This window comes from Pelodiscus sinensis, chromosome 13 (assembly GCF_052426305.1).
Source record: "Pelodiscus sinensis isolate ZL-2025 chromosome 13, ASM5242630v1, whole genome shotgun sequence".
In the NCBI taxonomy this organism is placed as follows: domain Eukaryota; kingdom Metazoa; phylum Chordata; order Testudines; family Trionychidae; genus Pelodiscus; species Pelodiscus sinensis.
The window spans coordinates 15,441,953-15,468,474 of NC_143064.1; the positions used below are offsets into that span (position 1 = coordinate 15,441,953).

Below are 26,522 nucleotides of genomic sequence, written 5' to 3' on the forward strand. Positions count from 1 at the left end.
CCAGTGTCACAGTAGGGGCCACACACAATCCAGTCCTCCCCCCTCCACTTCCTGTCCTTTGTTCCAACCCTAAGCAGTGCTGGTTCCCTTTCACATGTTCTCATTAGATAAAGTCACAGAAAATACTGTCCCAATGCCTTTGGCAGAAAATGCCTTTTCCATCTTAAATCTTTAGAGAATGATTGAGATGTGAGAAGATAAGAACATGAAGCTGTCCGTTTTCCAGGAGGCCAAGGTATTTACAGGGACAGTGAACACCGTGATCAGATGCAGGACACAGGTTCTTGGATCTGAATCACAATTCAATGGCAAGCAGAACAATTGCCAACACAAGTTTTGTGGGTGCAAGAGGTGGGCCTCTCTGCATTATGGTGGAAATCCAGACGTGCACAGGAGAATTTCTCTGAGTCATAGGGAAAGAGCTGTTATTTGGAAAAAGCTAAGGTGCCGCAAGCCTTTTTGGGGAGTGGAAACATTGTGATGATTAATTACAGGCACACAGTCCATCTGCTTTCTAGTTATGGCCAAAAACACGCCACCTTCATCAAAGCACGGCAGCCAGATGAATTTCTGGCTCCAAAAGCATCGAGACAACACAGAGCAACTAGAGCCAGCAAGGGGGGTTATTGTTGTGCAAAGACATGGTTACATGACGAGGAAGACCCAAAAGTGTGACTCTGCAAGAAAAAAAAGAATGCAGAAATACCAAAACAGAAATGGGGAGGAGAACAGCATAGAAGTACGAATGCATCACTGTGTCTAACATAGACAACACTGATCTGAATAAGGCATATTCCAGAACACCACTCATGTCATAGGATCAGACTTACACATCTACCCTTACCTTCCATTTGTTTGTCAGCAGCTGCAGCACATACGCATCCAGACAGCCACAAAGGGGCTAAAAGGATGCATTATTTCCTACTGTGATCGGTCAGTAAGAAAGGTAGTAAAGAAAGCATGGGACTCTGCTGGTCGGGGTGAGTTTGGGTAACTGGAGAGAAGTGTTGATTTGAAAAACTGAGGATGGACCCCTCTGGCATTCCCCTAACCTACAGTGATGTTCGTCCACGCCACTCCTGCAGAGGAACACCCACCCTCAGGAAAAGAGCAGCCCAGTGCCAACAAAGCCACCCCTCCACATCTATAGGCAGCATCTACCAATTAAGCCATGTTAGGAGAGGGCAGGGACAGTTGACTGAGGTCAGACGGGCACAGCAGAATGGGAAATTTTAACACCCTCCCTGACAGAATTTATAGGAAAACCTTTTAGCCCATTGCACTCTGAATCTGGACCGACCAGGCTACTGAGCCCCCCCAGAAACTGTTCCGTCTAAATTACATTGAATCAACGGAATTCTCCCACAAATGATTCTGACCCCAATGAAGAAGTAAATCAATCCCTTTCCTCCCCCCTCCCCCATCTCCAAAACAATTCATCTCTTAAAATGTCAAGAAGTAATAATGGCACATTTTAAACCAAGGTAAGACATTAAAGGTGACCCGGAAATGTGGGAGGCAGGGGAAGGTTTTTTTTCTTTCACTTCTTTACAGATATACAAAAGCAGAGATCCCCGAACTGTGTGCTATACCCCCTCTAGGGCCACCCACCTCGACTCTGCCCCTCGCTTTACTCCCTGCCTGGCCCCAGTCCAACCCTGCACTCAAACACGCTCTGGCCACAGCTCTACCCTTGGCCATCCCTCAGCTGCAACCACAGCCTCCTTGCCCTGTCTGCACCTGTCAGCCGACAGTCTCACGTCTGGCTACAGCACCCCACCTTTGCCCAGAAGCCATGGCCCCACCCCCAGCTCAGCACTTGGGGGGGCAGACAAGGAAAAAGGGGAAGGTCATGAAACATTTGGGGATCCCTACCTTAAAGGATATTTCGAGAAAAAAAGACACCATTTTGCTTGTTTTTTTAATATTTAAGTTGTGCCTGCCTTGCAACTTGAGGGGCAACTGGGAAAACTAATGAATTATAACAGCACTAGAGGCAGGCCACAGAGTTGGCTGTTTAACACACTTTGGATAGAACTGAACTATAAATATAAAATTGCAGCAAAATCCTCTTATTGCTCTTTAAAGAGGAATAAAGCAGAAAATGAACAAAAAAAATCAGCAGGGTGTGGGGCAAGTCACAGTTATTGTTACTTACATTCATTGTCCCGTTTATCTCAGCCACCGATTCGTCGTCTGTTGGGAACTGGTAGATCTGCACCCCATTGCTGACCAGTTCACTTGTAATTTTAATTTTAAATTTTGTCAGTTCACTCTTGGAAATGGCATCGGATTTGGCAATGATGGGAATGATATTCACCTGAAAGGGAAGCAGTAAAAAAAGGGTTTAGTCTTCACTCAGTGACAGCAGTGAAATGAGCAATTTCCATGTCTAGCAAGAAAACGTAGGGCCACATGAAGAATTTAAGTGTGTACTATGCAGCCTTCTCAGTAACTCTGCAGCATAACCTGCACTAGCTCAAGGAATGGAAGGTGGGGAGGAGCCCTGGGACAGATCTGTGAGGTTCCACAAGAGTAATCAGAGAAAAAGGAAAAGAGGATTGAGGTGATCTGCCCCGTACCTTACTGTCGAGCTTCTTCATTGTTACCAAGTCCAGAGACTTCAGGGAATGGCCTGTGGGTGCGATGAAGTACAAGCAGGCATGGATACGGGAGTCATGGAAGTTGTGCAAGACTCTCTTTATCTTCAGTTCCTCTTGCAAGTAGGCTTCAAACTGGGCATCAATGAACTCAACGATGGGCTTATAGCTTTGGGGGATAGGCGGAGAGAGAAAAAACAGTTCATTTTGCAATACAGAGCATTGTCCATCACTCAGGCTCCATCATTACAGTTTACTAACCCAGAGTGCAGCCGCCTGTGAAACTTGCTCTTTTGTAAACAGTTTGCCTTGTGCTAGGACATTGGAATTCTCATGCCCAGTGACCCTCTTAGTCCCCTGTACCTTGTGTGACAGACATCAGCCCCAGATGCTTCAGAGAAAGCGCAAGAAACCTCGTGAAAGGATGGTTACAGAATAACCTGCCTACAGGGAAGTTCCTCTTTTACCCATGGCAGTTAGTGGCCTGTCAACTTATGCCTTGAAGCGTGAGGGTTTATATCTTACTCTCACATACCTCTAGAAATTATCATATAAATGTCTAATCAGGTCTTGGCCTCATTATTGTCATGTGCCCATGAGTTTAACTGCATTTCTATTCTCATGGGGTGGCTTTAACACCACCAGTCAATTTAATCCTCCTACTACCACAGGAAGTCTATTTTCTGCAACGTGCTCTCATTTGTTTCCCTGTAGAGAGATTTGAAACCCTGAGTAGGGATATAAAATCCTAGTGAATCAGTTAACTGGTTAAACCTCAGGTTTAATTGGGTAACCGATTAGATGGGATCCAGCCCCCTTCCCTCTATGCAGCCCCACACAGAGGTGGGGTGGTCCCTGCTCCCATCCCTCCCCCACTGCATGGGCAGGTCAGTCCTAACCCCTGTGGGTCTGGAGCAACATTTCACCTGCAGCAGGCCACGGGCTGCTCCGAGGTACTGGTTAACTAGATTACCCATTCACATCCCTAATACCGACTACTGGACACATGGAAACAGAGTGACTATCGCTTAACTGCCAAGATTGCTTATTTTAAAAAAAATATGCTGAAGTAACTTCATCCAGAGACCCTCTGCAGAAAACTACAAATGAGGAGGAAGGTATTTCTGTGATCAACACTCTGCTCTTGAACCCTAAAAATGGATGTACAGTTGTACCACTCTGTTTAAGGGCCTGGAAAGGCAAGTCAGCAAGGACCAGACCAGTTCCCGCAGAGCATCTAATTAAGGTCATGTCCCATACTCCCACTTGAAAAACCATTGCCAGCCCCCAACAAAGACAAGCAGCCACTGGACCGTAATTGTGGTTTGCATCGCTGGAGCACCAGAGCGAGAGTCAGAAAATACCTCCGCTCTTTAGACAGGGAGTGCTCAGTCATCCAATGGACAGACTGCAGCTTTGGTTACTGAGGAGGACACAGCTTTCAATCAATGAACCCTGTCTTCTAGCCAATGCTCCATGCAGCACAGACACCAGTAAGAGTCTGAGAAGGTCAAATACCTGCCCACCTAACCACCATCCTATTCCAAGCAGCCACAAGCAGCAGGGTAGAAATGGGTTTTAAAATGCGATTCCTAGGAGGTGAGAAGGCACCTACCACCCTTTCAAAGCCAACTGGACCTGCCTGGGTTGATTCAGGTTAGAGAGCAGATTGGAAACCACTGTCTAGTTAAGTCAGAGAATAAAAAATACCCTCTTACAAACATCCCCTCACTTCTTTTTGCTTACCTGTCTTCTTTGTTAATCTGGTCCCCAAAGCCCACGGTGCCCACAATGGTCAGTTTCAGGTTAACATTGCTCTCCTGAAGGTCATAAGTACTGGATTTCAGCTGAACTCCAGGTTGTGAGTGAGATGCTGGCTCACCTTCGAATTTAGTATTGAAAAGGGTATCCATAAGAGTGGACTTACCAAGGCCAGTTTCTCCTTTAAAAAAAAAAAAAAAAAGAAAGAAAGAAAAAGTGGCAAAACATTTTACCAGAGTTGATAGTTCAGCCCATCAAGGTCAGAACGGTTAGCAAGGGCGAAATTTCAACAGATGCAAGCAGAACCCATGGAAGGATGTTAAACTGTGGTTATCTGGCTAATTGTGTAGTTCATACAATTTACATCCACTACACAATTAGTCGATAAGGACCGCTGTGCAGAGCTGTAGCAGGGGTAGCTTCAGGATCCAGCTTGAGCAGGGACTGAGCAATCCTGACGTGTACTGGCTCCAGGACCCACCTGCGCTTCAGCTCTGCATTTTAAATATACTAGCCACTGGGCTCGTGATACATTTAAAATGCAGAGGCGCAGCATCCCAGACCAGTGTGAGCCAATATTGCTCGGTCCAGCTCATGTTAAGTCCAGCATCCCCTGATTGCAGCGGCCAGGGTCTGTTGCCGGATCCATGTGGCCAGCCCGGGCCACCATGAACAGCAGCTGCCTGGTGGCAGCAGCCTCCCCTATCCCCACCTTGCTGCCTCTGATAGAGGCAGTGTGTGTGTTGGGGGGGGGGGGGGGAGAGTGGGCGCGGCAGCAACACCATGGAAATGGTGCTGGGGGAAATGGCTTTTAAACCTGCTCCACTCCAGCACTGACTCCTGTCTCCCTCACCCCCCCCCCCCCCCCCCCACCACCACCACCACGCTGCCTCATTAGGGTTGCCAGGTATTTGAGCTTTCTGTTCGGAAAACAAATTGAGAAAATATAAATGTCCGGTATTTTCTAAACAAGATGTAATGTCGATTGTGATGTAATGTCAAGTGTGTCTGGTATTTTTGTTGAGACCATCTGGCAACCCTATGTCTCACAGAGGCAGCAAGTGGGAAGAGAAAAGTGAGTAGTTGATACTCCAGTCGACTATCCAATAAGCTTAGGCTTATGACTACTCACTAACATCCCTAAACCCATGTTCCAAAATGAGCTGCCCAGCGAGTAGAAAGTCACATACAATGGAAGCCTGTATTCACTGGCTACTAGACTGCACAGTGTCATTAAAACCTGCAGATTAAAAGAGATGAAAAGGCAAAGGGGAAGCAGCATTCAGTCCCTGTATAAATCATGTCACTGTGCCTTGAACTGAGTTCTTCTGTACCATAGAGGTGACTGTCACTGTCAAACACAGAGCTCATTAGAAACTTCATTTCCATGAGCACCCAAATTCATGACAACTTTAAACATTGAACAAGTGTGTACATAAATATTACTGGGTGGGGGGGTAACAACAGCTTCCCTCATATACTTACCAACTTACCGGTACATGCAAAGGTACGTGTCAGGATTACCCACTGCTCATTAATTTTGATTGGTTGGTTACACTCTAACCATAGGTAAGAATTAATGCAAAAGTCAGAAGGAAAATGGACTAAAACGAAACACCCAGTTGTAGCCATCCACGCTTTTTATTTGTGCTACATTAAGGCACTGACACAGTTTACTGTACTACAGATCAAAGACCATTTGCCCTAAAGGAAAAGGGCACAGGGCTACCACAGCACTACAATCGAGTGTGCAGCTGCTCCCCGAGTTGCTCGGTTGACAATCACATCAGCCTGAGGGCAGAATCAGCATGCCCAAAAGAAAGGGCCTGATCACATGGGCATAGAAACAGATAGGAGACTGTCGCTCAGGCTGCAGTAGAATGTTTGCTCAGCCCCAATATACGAGCCAAACATGGAGCAAATATGTAAAGCATGGCAGAGCACAGCAGCTATTTCCAGAATTTAGATCAGGATTTCAAGACATCTGCTAACAGCTAAGAGAGGGCAGAAAGCACAAACAGATGCCTGTTATCACCCCACAAGGACTTTCTCAAGGATTCCAGGAAGAGGATAGCTTTAAAAAGAGAGAGAGAGAATCTAAGCAGATTTTGAGAGGGCTGTGGCATTTCCAGGAATTTCTGCCAAGCTTTCCTGCATATACTGGTGGGATAGGAGAGCTGAAGTAGCAGCATGCCCAATTTATATGGATGCCAACCTCCCTAAATAAGTGCTGAATCCTGCATCAAAAGAAATGTTGCTGCTAACTTTAGTGGGAACACACTCGACCAGGACCAGGAGAGTAGAAGAACTAGACAGTGTCAGAGGGCTTATCCCTTCACTCCCCTACTTCCCTGGTCCTTCTCATGTAAAGCGAGAACAGCAATACCCAAAGTCTGGAGAGGAAAACAATTCAATATTTATGAATCCAGATTCATTTCCTTTTCCCCTTGGGTTTTTTGCACCTCCTTCCTGTTTGTCCCCAATGTATACAGTGATATTTTCAGGTATATCTTAACCCAGTGTTTCTCAACCTTTTTTTTTTTTTTTTAAATAAAGTACCCCTTTTGAAAAAAAATTATTAAGTACCCCCAGGACTCCTGTTCTAACCCAATGCACGCACCCTCCTCCGCCAGAGCCAGGAACCCCCAGCCCTCCCTCTCTAACCCAACGCCCCTCCCCCAGAGCCAGGCACCGGATGTATGGTAATCCTACTTTTGAAGTGCCCACTTCTACCACCTGGCCCTTGTCTGCAGGGAGCAACTGGCCTGCCAGCGTGTGGACCGCCAGCGCTGGGCTCACCGGATGGGGCTGTGCACTCCCACCCAGCGTGGCGCCCGGGGGCAACTCCCCCACCCTTCACTACGCCACTGATGCGGGGTGTGTGTGTGTGTGTGTGTGTGTCCTTTGAGCAAAGCTTATTGTGCCACTTCACCACCTTTTAGCTCCTCTCTGTAGCACCACAGGAAAGGGGCAATGGGGATGCGTTGTACTGAACTTCTGGCAGCTGGCTGGAGAACCCCAGGGAAGCTGCCGGAAAGAAAAAGAGGTGGCTGTGGAAGTGATTTTTTTTCTTCTCTGCCCAAACAGACACACAGACATCAAGAACCATTAGCACCTTCACTGTGTGTAGAATCTGGTATTGGTCATCTTCCTTTCCAAGTGCAAACTAACGGTTCTTATCAGGCTCTTGTAACTATTTAGTCTTTAATGTGCTACTAGACTGTTTGTTGTTTTTTGAGCCTTTCCTGTTACAACCCTGGCCACCAACAGGTCAATCGGGATCAACAGGTCAATTGCAAGGTGTCCTGTCTGCCCCGCCCCCACTTCCTTCCCACCCCCGAGAAGACCCACTACCTACCTCAAGTGAAAATGGAGGTAGTGTCAGCTTCCTGGGGATGGACAGAAGTCCCGCAGCTTAGCGCCACTTCCGGCAATTCCAGAAGTGCGCTAGCTGCTCTGCTGGGTGTACTGCGGGAGGGAGCATCGGTTCCCTGCACCGCACAGGAGGGATGAGTCAGCCCCGGGGAAGGCGTACGCGGGGGAGGGGGAGTGTCAGCCCTGGAGAAGGGCTTTTCATGCGCCGGGGGGTGGGGGGGGGGGTCGGCGCCGGGGCAGGCATGTGCTGGTTTCCCTCGGGGGGGGGGGGGGAATTCTGGGAGGAGGCAGATGCGGGGGACTCTCTGCCTCCACTGGCACCCCACTCCCCAGCCACAGAACTCTGTCCCCACTCTCCTGTCCCTAGCTACAGAACTGTCCTTATTCCCGTCCCCACTCCCTGAACTCTGTCTACACTGGCACCCTGTCCCCTGCTGCAGACTTGATGACATTCTGAGGTCTCTTCGGGTACGTCTAGACTACATGCCTCTGTCGCCAGAGGCATGTAGATTAGACTACCCGGCATAGGAAAATGAAGCGCCTATTTAAATAATCACCGCTTCATTTAAATTTACATGGCTTCCGCGCTGAGCCAATCAGCTGTTTGTCGGCTCAGCGCGGTAGTCTGGATGCGCAGGGGTCGACATCAAAGGCATTTGTCGACCTCCCAGGTATGCCTCCTGGGATGAAACATACCTGGGAGGTCGACAAATGCCTTTGATGTCGACCCCCACGCGTCCAGACTACCGCGCTGAGCCGACAAACAGCTGATTGGCTCAGCGTGGCAGCCATGTAAATTTAAATGAAGCGGTGATTATTTAAATCGCCGCTTCATGTAGTCTAGATGTACCCTTCCAGCTCTATGGGTCTATGATTGTATGAATGTGACATCATGTGGGAGAAGAAGCAGGTGACCCTTCAAGAAAGGGAGAGTTTTCAAGCCAGTGTCATTAGTAATAAAAGGAGAAAAAAAGAAAAACAATACAGGGTCTAATCCTGAATGCATAAAGCCAACGGGCTAGCTCCCACTGACTTCAATGGTGCAACATAAAATCATGTATCAGTTGCTTTAAGCAGAGACAATGTAAGTTTAATCTACATAAATTTAGATCTTCTAAAAATATTATAAATCCAAGAGTGACTAAAATTTGTTTTCATAGGTTCTCTTTTCAAATCTCAATTAAGACAGTTTTTTTAAATTTTGATTTCAGAGGCACAGCTACCAAATAAAACAACTCAGATTTATAATAAAATTAAGACCAACGTAGGTGCTGCAGCCCAAAATATGCAAGTGCGTGTCTGTGTATAAAGATTTAAGTTTTTAAAATAACGAATGCTTCCTTGCTACGTGTAAATACTCTAACACTTGCAGCACTAAAAATCTGAAAGCACAATTAACTACATACCAGAGAAATTAATTTCTTGGTCTAAGATGAGAAATTTTAAAAAAGAGCCAATAGGTCAGCACTGATGTAAAAATGGCATGAGATTTTTCACATTTCCCATTTTTAATAAATTCTGACTTTTTGAAAAGACATCTGACAAACTAGAGAACAATGCTATTTTAAAATGGAAAAAGGAATAAAGTGAAGGATTATTGGTCAATCCCTCAGGACTTCCTGCCTAACAGAAGGAAATTTTAGCAGGCAAGAAGATGTGAATAGCGCCAACTGCTTCTGATAGGATAGAGAAGTCCAGATGGAACAGATGGTATTGTAAAAAGGACAAGAGGCAAAGTAGACTGGGCTCACTCCATCTGACAGCATTAGAATCATCTCCAGAGAACACAAACAATGAATGAGGATTAAGGGAGGTGTATTACTCTGATTGAGCACAATGGGAAAATGCCAGTGTGTTCAGACCAATGAGAATAGCCTGACTGGAGAAGCTACTGCCTGCTGTGAAGGTTACACACACTCAAGAGTCCAGTATTGGAAGTTGTATCTAAGTGTCATGCAATACTACCCAAAGTATGGCTAGGAATTTATTTAGGGAAAGGAAAGCAGTGATGACCTGCCATTGTTATAACTTGCTGTACCAGGAAACTCAGACAGCCTGCACACCTACTGAAAAGCAACAGCAACACAATTTACACTGCGTGCCTGACTTAGTAACAATGCTGAGTATGGCTGAATTGTAATATTTGTGGGAGGGGGGAGAGTAGCAGTTGAACTGACCCTTGAACTGTAATGCAACAATATTCTGCACATAGTGATCCCCACAAAAGACTTCCAAAGAGCTTTGGAAGTGTATTCTCCCTTTTTACAAATTGGTAAAAGGAGGTTGGCAGAGAGGGGGGCATTGATTTGCTCCTTACACAACGAGTGGGTGGCGGTATTAGGCATAGAGCCAATCCCTAGTCTCAAGCATTAGGCATTAGTTCATGCTGAAGCTGATATTTTGCACTGCAAATGATTTCAGATAGTTCTGCTTTATTAAGCAGTTTCTCCAAGCCTCCTTCTCCTTGATCCTGCACCACACAGTCCTGTGCCTGTGACATCCTAGACCAGGGCTACTCACCCATGGCCTGTTTGTTTGCGGCCCATGGATGGGAGCCAAAGCAAAAAGTCAGTCCATGTAATGGTCTCCTGTCGATATGCGTTTTAGTAGTTCAATTCCTGTACTGTCATTACTCATTAAAAGTGCTGTCAAATGGGCAGAAATTGGGTAAATATTGCATTTTATTAATAGCAGCAGAACTGTCTTAAATCGGGCCTGTGTGTTGTACAGTCTTGCCTTAAATCTTTGTATTCATGCCTGTCAGTGTGAAAGAAGCTATTTGCATATATATTTGCAAGTATATCCAACCACACTTAAGTTGCGGCCCTTGGCATGTGCTGTGAGTATCATTGTGGCCACCAGGGCTTCCAAAGTTGAGTAGCCCTGTCCTAGACGTTTTAGTGAAAACATGCTGTTTCACGTTCAGCTTCAGCAGAACATCCTGTAGGAACACAGGTACTCCTGATAATTGGCAAGCATGGGCTAGAGAAGCTCATGAAAGGTGAATTAATTTTAGCTTTTAAGATGGAAGTATTTTCAAGGACTGAAAACCTGAAGCCTGCTACACTGAACCCTGCACCAGAACCAAAGCACTGCCAGACAGAAGCTAGTGAGTTTTTCGATGCAGTAACTCACAACCTGCCAAGGGTGCCGCTTCTTTGCCCTACCATAATGAAGGTTTTCAGAGCCAGGACACACTTTTCCATGCTCTGATCTGCAGCAAGCGATCAGAAGGGAAAAAGCCCAATAACTGGGGTTGAGCATTTCCTCTTCAATAAAAAAAAAAAGATGTCTTTTAAAGCAAAAGCAGGCACTTTGCTAGAGAAGCAGATTACAATGTCTAAACAACACACTACCTGTTAAAGAGATTAGGATTCATATAGGCAATTCCGCATGATAAAAACATTCCCTGTGGAGAGGGGAACAATAGTTCCCTTAGGATTTGTCTGCATGGGGAAGTTTCCCTGCACACTAACCTAGTACAATGACTGTGCTATAGCTATGCTATATAAAGCTCCTAGCTGGCCACTATTCAGGAATAAAAGTCATTTTATCCCAGAACATTTGCTCCACTTCCAATAGAAATTTGTATTAGTGTAATTACAACCAAATAATTTCAGTGTAGCTATGCTGGGAAATCTTCCCACAAAGACAAGCCTTATATGAGCCCACTGTAGGGAGAACCTTTGCAAATTGTGTGGGGTTTTGGTTCTCCTTCATTAGGGAGTTTGAGGACAAAAGAGGAACAAAGTATCATTTCAAAAGAAGTACTTTGCCATTAAGTGACAGGAAGCATCCATTTCATAGCAGATGAAACAATAAAGAAAAAAAACTAAACACAAAAATAATCAGTAGGTTTCCAGGCAACTTAAAAAGACAAAGTGTCCTCTTGGCTCAAAAGTCAAAATTTAAATGCAATGAGGCAAATTCTCCTGTGCACGTGTGGGAGCTACTTATGTGCATGTGAAGGCAGAATTTGACCCCAAATCCAGAAAACTCCATACAATATTTTTCCCTCTCCTCTTTTCAGGAGCACCTTTGTATTCTAAGCAACCTCCTTATTTTGAATCCATTCTGATCAACGCCACAGATGTTCAGTTACTGCAGCTTTACAATGGCCCCTTCAAAGTCACAGCTCACAAGCCTCACTAGGCTGTTATTGAACACCGCGTGCATCTTCTCTAGGCACCATAGATTGACTTGTCAGCCTGGGTAATCAGGCAGAAGCCTCTGAATCCACCCAGTTTTGTTGTCAAATCTGTTTCAGACAAGTAAAATGTTCCCTTTGGGAAAAGTGCAATTGAGAATTGTAGTAATCCCATCACCCCAAAGCACTAGACAGAACATGAACCAACCTCAGCCCTGGCATCATACAGCACAATTGCTAATGGTACCTAGAACAGAACCTCTAACACCATGACTCAGTTTAGGCTACGAACATGAATACAGTTTCACTTCTTGGTAAAAAGTATCTAATGAGACAGACACAACTACAACTACACTGCATGCACATAACGAAACGCATAGGCAGGCTTGCAAAAACTGGGGAGAAATACGGCTCATGAAGAAACATGCTTATCTGCTGGAAACGGGCATTTCTTTTTCTTAGAGTGGCCGTGTCACAAGCTATGAGATCAAGCCCCATTCTGGGGCTGTGTCAGTTTCTCATTGCTCCAAGTGCACAAGGAGCAGGTATTTTCATTTTAAAGATTCCCTTCAGGGAAGGAGCCACTCGCGTGAAGTGGAATGACAATCTAACATGACCCTAATCTGCACTGGCCTGTATTGAGAAAGCTCACTGAAGCGCAGGAGCTACCCAATTCTATTATCTCTCTGCATTTCACTAAATAAGGTAGACAGCACGAAGGAAACAGGGGAAGGCACCAAAATATTTATCCAACTAATGCTCTGAAAAGGAAGGCAACCGCTACTTATCACTAATTATCAGGGATTCTGTTCCTGGTCTACATGGCTTCTAGTACACTGCTCAGTTATTTTTTCCCCCACTCACTCCCCATTTTTGGCTTTCATCTCAAATCAAAGATCAATTTCAGCAGACAACATCTTAAAATGGCTCTTAATCAGAATTAATCATTACAAGTCACTTCCAAGTTGTTCCTTAACAAAATGCAATCACTTTAAGAGATTCAGGGAGAGCTGACAGAATAATAGGCTTACAATGAATGTGGTATCTATTAAAAATATCTAGAGGTTGAACCTATGAAATCCAGGACACTCTGGTCCGACATCATCTGTGGTCCTGTTGCTGGACCAGAGAGCCCTGGCAACCAAGAGTGGGGACTGGATGGGAGTCCACCATCCGCGAGCCCAGGGCTGGGCAGACACAGCTGGCAGCCAGGGGCCCAGGCAGCTGCAGACAAGCTGGTGGCCAGAAGCCACACTCGACAGGGAGCAGAGCCCAGTGACCAGTGGGAGCCTCGGTGTGGTGCCTAGTGTCTAGGACCTCCCCGGTCTGACAAACTCCCTGGCTCAGAACAGTTAAGGTCCCAAAGGTTCCAGACTAGGGAGGTCCAACCTATACATAATTTCCTTTTCTCAACAAAGATTACTTGTGATTGAAGTGTTTAAATGTTGCACTTTCATATTCAACTGTCTTAAGGAATGTTATAAACTAGTTGGGTAAGCTTCCCGTTAAAAGAATCATCCCTCCATAAAAATTGCATATTGCAGAGATTAGCAAAAAGGAAAAGGGGAAGGAATCAGTTTGTGCTTTTTTAATTAATTAATTAATGGAGATTGCCTATCTCCTAGAACTGGAAGGGACCTTGAAAGGTCATCAAGTCCAGTCTGCTGCCTTCACAGCAGGACCATGTACCATCATCCCTGACAAACTTTTGCCCCAAATGGCCTCCACAAGGATTGAACTCACAACCTTGGGTTTAGCAGGCCAATGCTCAAACCACTGAGCTATCCCTCCCCCAAAGTGGCACGAAACTAAGCCTATTATTTCCCTTCTTGTGTTTTTGCATTAAAATTTCATGTCTTGACTACTTTTCTGAAAGGAAAGACTTTCTGGATGAGAAGAACTGAATATGATATGTAAATTAAACCTGACAAATAGAAAGGAGAAAGTTATTTTTTCAGAATGTTTAATAGTTTGATTGTTAACATGAAATTTAAACAAAACACTTATAAGAAAAAACAAATATTTAACAACCATTCAAATAAGACTGAAGAAAGTATATTCTGCCTGTAAGCCAACTGGCTTAGTCCTGGGCCCCAGACCTGTGCTCCGGCCTATAAATAAATAGCAGACCCCTTTAAATTAAATACCTGGCCAGCAGGATGGACCTGGCAAACAAAGACAAACAAATAGTAGTTCAACGACTGGTAAACCCAGGCCCTGGTTCAGGGCGGGACAGCAACACAAATGAAGTCCCACAGTCAGTAAGGCCCAGGCCCTGGTTCAGGAACACAAATGCAGTTCCCCAGGCAAGAGAAGGGAGGGGAAGACTGACACCTGGTATGTGGAGTGTGGGGGGGGGGGGGGAGGGGGAAGATGCGGACCCTCCCTACTCCACCAAGTCCCGGCCCACAGCCCTAGCAGGAACAGCCCTGGCTGCCATTGGGGTCAGCAGGGATCCAGCCTGCAACACACTGACACACGCTAAAGTTCTATAAGCTCAGTCGTCAGCTTCCCCTGGGCCACTTCCTGACACCCCCAGCATCTACCCAGCCCCACACAGACTGCCAGGGTAAAGAAGGTCTCTTCTTCCGAGCAGGGGCCCGGCGATCTGGGCCAGACCTCGGCCTCTGCAAGGTCCTCAGGGCCCTCCTAGCTTGGGAGCTCAGAGCAGGCCTCCGCTTCCTCAGGTGGCTGGGGTCTTACTGAGCTTCTGGGCTGGGCTTTTATCCTACCCGCCCTGCCCCTTAGCTTCCAGGGAGATAAAGGAAGCAGGGACCTGGCTTGGCTCACCCGGGATCAGAGAGGGATTCTTTTCCCTCGGGGTCAGTGAGCGGCCACCCCTGCTCACTACACTGCCCTTTGCCAAGCCATTAATGATATTTTCCTAACAAAAATTTAATTAAAAAACTAATTACAAAAGATGAAGCCAAGATAGTACAAGTGTCTAGTCTGCAATGGAATATTTCTATGAGCACTGTTGTTAGTACTTGTAATGAGAATATTAATCTCATTGATGAACCCCCTTGTTATTCATATTGATTAATGTTTGATGGGTATATATTATAGTTTTGTCCTACTCGCAGGAAAAAAAATAAGCAGAAGAAGTCAACCACTTTCCACATATCAAAGAGAATACATAATCTAAAGAGAAGCCTACAACCACAGAAACACCACCACACTTCAACAAGCAAGAAGGAAAGAGGAGTCAAGTAGTAACAGCAAAATAAGAGTACCATCTTTGGGAACGCATGCAGGGGAATTACCTAACAGCTGAACCCGACAATGACCTCCATTTGTCAATGAAGTTTATCTTCTCACAGGAATTCCGTTGTAAGGGAAAGTTTTCCTCTCAGAAACATTTGGCAGAGCTCGACTCTCACCATTTTGCTCTTCCTGTCTGAATTTCTCATGAACTCCAGAGTGCCACACACTGCATTGCATACATGGATCTTTCGTGGACAGGGAGGGGACGTTTACACTGCAATAAGACTTCCGCAGCTGGCCAGTGTCCACTGACATGGGCCCATAGTGCTCAGGCTGCAAGGCTATGAAGTTGCAGTGTCGACATTCAGGCTCGGCCTAGGGCTGCCTAAATGTCTATCCTGCAGTCGTATAGCCCACTGAGCCCAAGTCGGCTGCAAGTGTCCTACTGCAATGTAGACACATGTGGAGAGAACTTCACAAAACACAAACACCAACTATCAGAGCCAAGACAGGTCATTAGGATTTAAGGGGCAAATTTTGCTCTTATTAAGCATTAGAATCATGTCTTCCTTTGCCCCTGCTTTAGTCTATTGACAGTACCTTGAAGTCAGAGACATGCAAGCACAGTCTATCTGGAATAGCAGCTGTAGGGTAGCAAACATACTTTACCTCTGGAGGCTAGACTTAGATCAGTCAGGAGAAGTATAGTAGTCTTGTTCCACTACTCATTAAGGAATGTTTAGCCATATGGTGACACCAGTAACTAATTTTGTTTCCACCCTGTGCTACGAAGAGGCCATTTGGCTCCACAATCCCATTTAAGACTATATGGATACATCATATACTATGGTCATAAGATATAAAAATCAGACAGTAACTGCATACGATGACTGAGGTGCCCAGACAGAGCTGTGAAAGGGCAACTTGGACATGCTGAGATGCACAAAGCCTGGTCTAGACACTAACTTAACTTGCCTATAAACACCCAAGTGCACACAAGTACAGAAGAAAAGTGGATAGGGAAAGAATATTTTTGTAGTGTTTTTCTTTGCCTTTTAAGAGTAGCACAATTTTTCTTTAAGTAACTGGCAATCCAGAAAAGGCCTCGTGTCAAATTATTTGACTTCTACAGCTGATTTTTTACTAAAAGTATTGCATTAAAATATGAAAAAAATCCCCACCAAAAATAAAAAAGCTGAGGATCTTAGAAATGACTTCTACAGTTCTTTGCTCAGTAGATTTGCACATTACATGTCTCCATTACTTCAGCTGCAGACTTTTTAGAATGCCAGTAAATCTCATTAAATTACATATTACAAAAAAAATTGCATTTTGAATAAATCAAAGCTACCATATTAATCCAATTACCTAATGTGACTTCTGGCTGCAGAGCAGCCTTGTTCTGCAATAGACTATCCCAAAATGGAAATACTCACCCACACACAGGATGTTGAAACAAAAGCCATGGTTAACTGACTTATTAACCAGCTGGTCAGGCAAACTGTCAAATCCTACATGTCCAGAAAGAGGGACTGTACGGCAGCCTTCACCCTGGAAAGATTTAAAACATTTTTTAAAATTACTTCTAAATACAACATTCTAATCAATAGACACTTTTAAGATTTCCGAAGGGGAATGCGTCACTTCTTCCTTCTGCCAAGCAAGCCAAAAAACCAGATCTGTATATACTGTAAATCTTTGCTTCTTGTCAGTATACTTCCCTCACTGCTTAAAAATGGCTCCAGATAATGCAAACAAAATACCCAATTCCACTTGCACTGCAAAGCTGCTTTGCCACAGAAATATATTCAAGAAACTATGATTAAACAAGTGTGTGTGTGTGTGTGTGTGTGTGTGTGTGTATACACAGTTTATTCATAATCATTAAAGCTTTGAGGCGTAGGACTCTCAAGACTTTCCCTATAATGGAAACAACACTCATGCCCTCCCAGGGAAAATAGAAGTTAATTATCAGTAACTGTGGCTATTTTGTAATAAAAATGTCAAAATAACTTTGTTACTTATTCTTTCTAACCATCAAGTTGTAACCTTACCAATCAGACAATGGAAATGCAACATGCTTGTAAAATGTAAATATTTTAACAACTGCTGTCAACAGAACCTAAATGGAGAGCTGCTGAACATGACATTTTCCTGTATTGTTGCACATGCAAACATCTTAGTAACTGATTACAGTTAGTAAAATCCAAATAATGACTATCAGCAATAGGAAACACCCACAGCTGCCATCGTTGCAAGGACCAATAGGAAATAATTCTGCAGGTAGATTTGACTAGGTGACCCAACAGGACTTTTTCCTCTCTCTCTATTCTATACTATACTTCTGGGATTGTTGTGGTCCAAGCTATAGGCAATACTATACATAATTAGTGTTAGTTGGCAGACCATGTAACCTCTTGCATATTTATCACAAGAGGCAACAGACTGTCCAGGAAAATGCCATGAGTTGAAAATGAGTGCTGCAATTCAATTGTGTGGATCTGCAGAGAAGGAAAATTCTAGCTTCTAGATCAGGGGAGGGAAATCTTTATTGGGTTGAGGGCTGCTGACCCACAGAAAAATCAGTTGGGGGTGATGGTCACTCTACCTGCAGTGTGGGATTATTTCCTATTGGTCCTTGCAATGATGGCAGTTGTGTGTGTTTCCTATTGCTGATGGTCATTATTAGGATTTTACTGACTATAATCAGTTACTAAGATGTTTGCATGTGCAACAATACAGGAAAAATCAGGCAAGTGAGAAGCAAAAAAAACCCAAACACATTTACAGTGTCGTTGTGGTCCTCAACTGAGAAGGAGAAAGACATGCCTCACAATCCCCTTGCACACCAGAGCCTGGGAGAGGGGGCTAACCTAGTAGATTTTGTGCGTTTCAGCCCTGCAGGGGGAGGGTTGGAGTGCCAATGCTGGGGGAGAAGCCTTGGGGGCTGGATCCAGGTAAGACGGGGGCCAGATGCAGCCCCTGGGCCTTAAGTTCCCCCCTTCACTGCTCTAGGTACATAGAACCTTGCATCAACAATTACTCCTCAGCAATGCTTTGCTACCCTCCTCCCCCAAACATCTGGCAGCCTGGTTCCAATAGTTAAGATTCTCATATGGTCAAAATGTTCCTACTGAGTCAAACCCAGAAGAGACTTTCAAACAGCAGCAACTGCCAGTCATCCACTGGCTCAGCTAGAAATAATGCTTGGAGATTGGCTGCCCCAAGACTCCATCTTTTCCTGTGTCACAAACAACACTGTTACAAAATAGGGATGTTGACAGGTACCCAGGGACCAGCTCCCCACTCATGGCCTAATTAAATGGGATTTTACATCCCTATGCCAAAACAAACAGCAGCTATGCCAGAACCACCTCAAGAGTGCAGCAGAGGGATTTCAGTAGAGTGAAAAGAAGCAGTCCTTTCTCTGACTTCCGCACCTGCCCATGAAAGAGGGATGTGTGGAGTGGATAAACCTTTGTTTCCAGGCCCCCTCTCTCATGCCAGGTACACAGAGCAGCTCCTCACCACCAGCCTTTTAGAAATATTCACCTAGCTACTTGCCACAGGTCAACTTACGATAAATCTTTCTGGACACAAGCTAGACATCTGCATAAAGGTATTCAAAGTATATGCAAAGGTTCATATTCAGAGTCTGACTCATCCAAAATTCTATTTTGGTGTTAGTCTCATATTTGCACACAAATGTGCTAGGAAGAACAGTTTCTCTTAAGGATGTTAAATTGTGGTTATCTGACTAATTGTGTAGTTGATACAATTTGTACATAATTAGTCAATAAGAACTGCTATGAAGAGCTGCAGCAGGGGTAGCTCCTGGAGCTGGCTCGAGCCGGGATGGAGCTGGGAGGGGGTTCGTTTACATTCCTAGTTTCTCCCTCACAAAGACATTTTTCTCCTTCAAGGCATCTCCCTAAACCAGGTATTCCAATCTCTAGTCCAGAAAATTCACATTTGGCCTTTTAAATTCATCATTAGTTTGTTAGAAGTACAGTGGCCAAAACCAGTGTGCGAGAGTGCATAAATGTCACTTTTTAGCCTCTCGGATTTCTCTCTTTACATATTGAAAATCCTTTAAAAAAAAGATCATAAAGTGTGTTTTTTTCTTTCATTGAACTACACATTTTAGAATAGGGAAAATGTTCTCTAGAAATGCATTAGGAATAGACTGCAACATGGATGCTATTGTTTTTTATCTGAAGCTCCACATAAACTCAAGCCATTAGCCATATTTACAGTCTTGTTATGTGTAAATATGTTAGCCCAGCCATATTTTGTGTGTGCGTCTGCTTCCTCCTGCCAACATGTTCACCAAATATGGCACTTGATGAATTCCAAAGCACCTTGCCTTGAAATCACATGTTTATGAGATGAATGCATTCTAGTCACCCAAGAAATGTTAGTTTATCTCAAGCGACTTCTGAGTATGCAGCTCTGCATTCTAATAATTCAAAAAGGAGTAAGAATTAGATAATATTGTACACAGGAGGTGAATCAGGTTGCAATAAAGTCTTCACAAGCACAAATTTAAACAAGCTAAGATAAAAACCAACGGAACACTGTCTGGCACAGTTTTGTCTCTGATAAACAATCACCACTATCTTAATACCCTACTGGAAACAACCCATTGATGAGCACTAACAAAAGCAACAGATAAGGAATCACAAATAAGATTCTAAATTAGAGACAGAGACATATGAAGTGTTGTCAGTACTAAGTCTTAAATCTTCAGTATGGAAATATTACCTAAAACACTAAAACTTTAAGAATTCAATCCAAATTGCTGCAGGAAATGTGGGTGGAAGTATATGCACTCATTCAGAACACATTCTCTCTCTTCATCTCTAAATATACATGTGATACAGATGGAACAAAAAAAATTACCCATAAAAACAAGAGGCAAGCTATATTTCACAAGGTAGAACTCTATCTACAATTCACTTCCTGTTCACTCTTCTCTAGTCACCTGTGGTTTGAAAATACTGTTAGACCACACTGCACATCCGTTCTAGACATAGCAGCAAATACGGTGCAAATAACTGATTTTTAATCTTAGTATGCTAACCTTCACATTAAAACACAAAGACTACATAAAAAAAAACTTGATATATCAAGCTGTTATACACTGTTAAGTACTGAGTGTCGTAAAGATAAACAGCCCTGAAGAATGGAAATTAAGAGTCATAAAATGAAGCCCATCACTATGAAGTATAGTAGAGCCCTACACACCTAAAAAAATGCCACTAATTCTCATTGACACTTCAGTCCAGAAGTTGAGAGATAAGAAGCAGTGAAATTCATTGGAAAGTAAATGGTTTAGACTCAGGCTGCTTGAGGCATACCAGATCATCAGCAATGAGAAAAATCTGTGGGGAGAGGACACTCTTGGGCCAAAAACGTTCTGCCTGCTGGTAGCCTACTTATGCACATGGCATGTTTTCAGGACCAGGGCCTCAACATGCAAAACGTCACCTACTCAGAATGTTGCTACATGTAATGTCTATGTCAGAAACAACATACTGAGTGTTTCAGTGCAGATATGAATTAAATTTTGCTCTGAAGGAAAGCAGTTCAGTCTGTGCTGTATTTGTTTGGATGTGCACAAGAACCTCTGCCGTGAACTGCCCTTAATAAGATTTTACATATGGGATGTAAAACCTGGGATACACATTTTCTAGCATTGCTCAGCAAAGAAATCCAGGAATTTGTACACACAAGAGCTTATCTAGGTTAAGGCCATTATCTGACTGTTTCTTCTAACAAGATTGTCCTTTGATAATGGTGTCTAGTGGGGATGTAAAATCCTAGTTAATCAGTTAATGTTTAACTGGATAACTGACTAAGCAGGATCTGGGCTGGATCCCCAGTCCACAGGGCCCCTGTCCCCTATCCCATACTGGAGCTGACCAGGCCCTGCCAGTGGGGTGCCTAGACTGTCCATGGACAGAGACCCCCTGAGACGCTGGAACAAACCCCAGCCCAAGAAAGGTTGGAGCTGCTCTAGCCCCCATCAGTTACCAGTTAACCTGAACTGGTAAAAATCAAAAGCTTCAGAGGGGTAACTGAGTTAGTAACAGGAAAAACTTAAACAACAAATAGTCTGGTAGCACCTTAAAGACTAACAAAACATGTTGATGGTATCATGAGCTTTCGTGGGCACAACCCACTTCTTCAGTGACAGGAATGCTGGAAGTCCAGATCCAAGAATAAATAAGGGAAGGGGGTTGGGAGATAGAGAGAAAAAAAGGGGAGGGTATGGATCACATAGATCACATTAATGGATGTGCAGTTAAATGAGCCTCTGATTTGGCAGTTGATGTGGTTGGGTCCAGTGATGAAATGGTTGGTAGATGTGTGGGCAGAGATGGCACCAGGGCTGATTGCAGGTGAATTCCTGGATGATCATGATGGAGGTGTGTTGTGTGGTTACCGGAAATAATTTGTTTGAGGTTGGGGGTTGTCTGTAAGCGAGAACTGGCCTTTCCCCCAAGGCCTCTGAGAACAATGGGTCATTTTCCAGGATAGGTTGTAGATAGTTGATAATGCGTTTTCTTCCTCCCCTCCTTCCCTTATTTATTCTTCGATCTGGACTTTCTACACTCCTGTCATCTGAAGTAGTGGGTTGTGCCTACAAAAGCTCATGATACCATTTACATGTTTTGTTAGTCTTTAAGGTGCTATTAGATTATTTAAGTTTTTTCTGATAAAAATCACTCATTTACAGTGATCTTACTGGTTAACCTTTCACATCCCTAATGTCTAGTAAGTGTCTCACTTTTAACAAATAAAAAGATTTTCACGTCACCTTAAAGCAAGAATAATATTGGAGCAACTTCATTTTCTGGGTGCAAGACTCTGCATTATGATACTCATGTAACTTAGACCCAGGTTGGCTCTGATGAGAAGACAGCTTAAAATAGCACTTTTACTGACTGCTTCAGACTTGTACAAGTATGTGTTTCTTTTATTTATGCAATGACCAGAAATCCCTGGTGGACAGTGTAACTATATTTCAGATGCCTGCATTACAGTTGTGGAGGAAAAGGGCTTCATGCTTCTTTTTCTTTCCTCGTTATTAGTGGCAGTAGTCAGATTAATTTTTAAACAATGATTTTGAATTCACTAAAACAACAATGGCAATCTCCACTTTAACGTGATTGCACTGATCATTCATTCAACATGTAAGAACAGTGAAGTGCTTCTGGAATTTCAGACTGACTCCTTCATTGCTAGCAATTCTTGATGCCCTTGCCAAAGGTTGCAGAGATGTCAGGCTATTTGGATATTTTCCCAGGAAAAATTCCCCTCAACAAAAAACGGATACGACAACATTCAACACCCCTCCTCCTATTACTTCCAATCTTGTACTATATAAATTATATATGGCAGCTTCCTATGCACATCTAGACTCTGATCCAGCAAGCTGACCCCCAACCCCATAAACCTTTTTCATTCAAGCAGACACACCCACTTCAAATGAAAGCATTAGGCTTCTGCCTAGGATAATCAATTTACAGGATCAGGATCCTATTGTTCAGATTCACAACAATTGAGACCTGCACCCTATTCATTTGCAAAGAAGATATCAGAGGCTCATCTGCATTGCCTTGCTAACATGTCTCAACCATAAGCAGAAAGAACTGCCCTCTAGAGGTAAAGGGTGAATTTATTCTTTGCATCTCAGCAGAGGCTGACAGTAACAGTGATCATTTTTGTGCTGTGGATACATGTTCCCTGCAAAATTGGGATGTAAGTGACTAATCAACTACCCAATAAGCAGAAGCGTATCAGATATAGTCAAGCAGTCACTCGACTAGTAGCTCCTTCCACTTGCTGCCTCTACCAGAGAGGTAGCAATGGGGGGAGAGCAGAAGCTGGTGCTGGAGGGAGCTGACTTAAAAGCTGGTCCCCCCACCCTCAGCACCATCTTCACAGGAAGCAGAGGCATCCCTATTGCTGCACCTCTCTCTCTGAAATGTACAAGAGCCACCCGTGGCTCTTGCACATTTTAACGGGAAAGGCGCAGTGGGATGGTGACTATTTGATTAGTTGATTAATCAAAATTTAACATCCCTACTGCATCAATAGCACATTTATTGCCCAGAGACCACTCAGTAATCAAATGGCAATAATTTTCCGTTAATATTGATTTGGTTGGTGGCAGAGTACAGCATAGAGACAAAAGGTTTTGTATCCTCACAGTGAATCCCTGGTGCAATCCCAGTCCTGCCCTTCTTACACAATTTTAACTGCTTTCAGCAAGAACAGTGCTCTTCTTCTGCACCATGCAATGACCATGCACAACAAAACACTGCCTCAAGTCTAGGCCTAAAACAACACGAGTAATCTATCAGGGTAAAGATGTTTTCAGCTTGTGGCACACACATTTTTTGTCTAAAAAAACAAAATTAAAAAACCTCACACAATGTGAATAGCTGTCTACCTAGCCTTGCAACAGTAGCCAAGCCATATTGCAAATCTCAATGAGTTAGTGATGCATGTCTAATAGTCCTGTACAGCATTTCTTTAAGAGAATGCAATGTTGAATTTATTTTAGAAAGCAAAGAATTACAAGAAGTGTGCCAATGTTTACAGCATGACAATGTGCCAAGGGGGATGTCCAGAAGGAAATAATGTCACCAACTGGCACGGCAATGGCTGCAATCATCAGTTCAACCAAGGTCTGGCCACTGAAAATTTATAGCTTAGAAACCAAACTATGATATTCAACTCAAATGGTATTTCCATCTTAACATTTGGATATGAAAGCTGGAAATCCACCAAAAGTACAGACAAAAGTCTAAATGTCTTCAAAACTAAATGCCATTGAAAAACACTAAGTATTATAAGGAACCAATTTATAACTAATGCAAAGATTCATCATTGTTCCAACAACTCGTTATATCTAGAGTTACCTAGAAAAGGAGATGGAAATATCTGGGACATGTGCTAAGAATGAAGCCAGAGCAGCTGTGCCATGAGCAGCTGGAAGAACATGCAAAAAGAGCTAAATAAAGAACCCATTCCCTCCAACACTGCTCCAAAAGAGAAAACATATGGAGCTCAACAGCACAGGGACATGCAAAGAGCAGCTCAGGATACACAGGGTGGAAGAGCCTTGTTTGCATCAATCATGCAATGGGGGAAAGACTTAAGTCTATTAACAAAGTGAGCTGCTAATAAGCAAAGAACAAAAATGGTGAATTATGCTTCTTTATGGATGGGAAATAATGCCAAGTAAGCAAGGATTCACAGTGATGGAAGCTGCACAAGACTTTCCCATTGATATTGAAAAATGAACAGAAAACTTATTAACATCCCTTATCCTCCACTTATAAAAGTAAGTTCTTACTGCAGTCTGACAGATTTGGCATTAGTCACTTTTCTGAGAGACATTTGGATTCAAGATGAGATAAATGCAACACCTCATCAACACTGGGTGAGTTAGGGACAGTGCAACTATGCAAAAATCCAAAGTTTTTAGTCATAAACCCACCTTATTTTTAAATAACCACAGGATCAATCAAGGATATTCCTTGTTTGTAAAACGATGCTAATTTTCTATTCCAATACCCCGCTATGGCAAGATGATCTCCATGTCTAGTGTTTTGCAACCTGTGCAATCAAGCCTCTCATCCAGGACTGACAGACTTAGGGCTAGTGGGGCTTGTGCTAGAGCTCTAAGAACAGCTGTGAGGATATTATTTTAAAGGTACAGGTTAAGCTCTGAGGGCCCAAGATACAACAACACAGCACTGGATACAGAACTAGCACGACTCCCATTAGCCCAAGTCAGTCCACCCAGGCTGTGGGATGGGCTCCTGGGGCCTCAAAATGCTGGACATACCCTGAAGGGGTGCTAGTTGCACCACTCCTAGAATCATGCATATAACTCCCCCCGTTGCCAGCACAGGATGGGTTTACTAGAAACCCTTCCCCACTTCCATCAATCTATCTATCGCATGCACTCAGAGCATCTTCCAGTATCTTATGCAAGGACACACGCCCTGGCAAACCACGGGCTGTGCTGTTAGCGTTTCTGCAGAAGGGAGGAAGTGAAGCACGGAGACTGGCCCCCCGGTCACAGGAAAGTCGAATCGAACCACGCGCTCTCAAGCACCCGGGCGACCCCCTCTAACCGCCCCCACCCCTGGCCCGACCCTCTGGTCCGGCTCAAGAGTCCCTTTGGCTTTCCCGGGGGCGCGGGAAGTTGCGGACGAGCTGCACGCGCCGCACAGCCCTGCGGCCACCGAAACTCTCCCCTGCCGTCGGGGGCCACACTTGGCTGCCTCTGCGATGGCGAGCTGGGACCTCGAAGCGGAGGGGCAGGGGAGAGAAGGGGGACAATGAGCGGTAGCATCGCCAGGAAAAGGGGGGGGATCTGGGATCCCGCGGGGGGCGGAGGACAACTGGAATCCTGCGGGGGGGGGGGGGACACAACTGGAATCGCTGGGTAGCAGGGAGGGATATGGGGAGAAGGGGGGGGGGAAATCACAGGTACCCGGCGCTGGCGGAGCTCGCCTCCAAACTCTGCCTCTGGCGCAGCAGGGGCGCGGAGCCAGCTGCACATTCCCAGCCCCCACCCATCTCCCCAGGAGGGCTTAGCGGAGGGGCCTCGCCCCGAACCCACCGCCCGGTGAGGGGGGGGCGGCGCGAGCCCGGGCTCGGGGCAGCCATTCATTCGGCGCCGCCCCAGCATCGCTCCCCGCGCGTGCAGCTCCCTGCAGCCCCGGGCGCCGCCCGCCATCCCCGGCCCCGCGCCGCCGGCAGCCCCCGCCCGGCCCCGCGCTCACCACCTGCCGCGCGATCTCGGTCGCCGCCATGGCCCCGCCGCCAGGAGCCGCACAGGAAACTCCCCCTCGCGCGGCCGGGAGCCTGAGCTACACCGGGACGTGCCCACTGCAACGGCCGGGGGGGGGAGCCGCAGTGCAGCCAGCCACCTACAGAGCCCCGCAGCCCGCCAGCGCGCCCGCGCCTCCCCACGTCGCCGCCCCTCGCGCGGCCACGGGCCGGCCTAGCCCTTGCTCCCTCCTCGCTGCGTCCTCCCCGAAGACGCAGCGGCTGGACCTACCCTCCCCCCCCCGCAAGGAGAATGGTTCGCCCCGGGCCGCGAGCGAGTGCTCGGCTCGGCTACAATGTGTCTGGGCGGCGGAGCCCCCCGCGCGAGCCTGGCAAGGTGCGAGCCCCGCCCCGCCCCGCCCCGCGGCTGCCCGCACCTCCCGGCTCCAGCCCGCTCTGCACCCGCCGCGGGGGAGCAGCTCCCCTGCGATGCCAGGCCCTGCACACGCCCCACGTGCCGCATGCCCGCCCTGCTCCCTGGCCGGGATGCCTTCCTCCTTCACCTGCCCCGAGGTCTATTTGAAACCCTCCTTCACCTGCCCCGAGGGGCGGCAGCTGCCGTCCGCTGTCCTGCCAGG

The 26,522-nt window shown here is 45.4% G+C and overlaps 1 protein-coding gene across 5 annotated transcripts in view; it reads right to left on the bottom strand.

Moving 5' to 3' along the window:
• SEPTIN6 (septin 6) overlaps positions 1 to 26,052 on the bottom strand; it is a 46,399-nt gene extending 20,347 nt beyond the window's left edge. For 4 of the 5 annotated variants that reach the window (XM_075941006.2, XM_075941002.2, XM_075941005.2 and 1 more), the window contains exons 1-5: positions 25,899 to 26,052; positions 16,524 to 16,638; positions 4,347 to 4,542; positions 2,583 to 2,769; positions 2,159 to 2,320 (exon numbers count right to left, since the gene is read on the bottom strand). In XM_075941006.2, the coding sequence (XP_075797121.1) occupies positions 2,159 to 2,320; positions 2,583 to 2,769; positions 4,347 to 4,542; positions 16,524 to 16,638; positions 25,899 to 25,928 (690 nt within the window). In that variant the 5' untranslated portion in view covers positions 25,929 to 26,052. The remainder of the gene's footprint in view (positions 1 to 2,158; positions 2,321 to 2,582; positions 2,770 to 4,346; positions 4,543 to 16,523; positions 16,639 to 25,898) is intronic. The other variant, XM_075941004.2, reaches the window with a different exon arrangement.
• Positions 26,053 to 26,522: the final 470 nt, after the last annotated feature.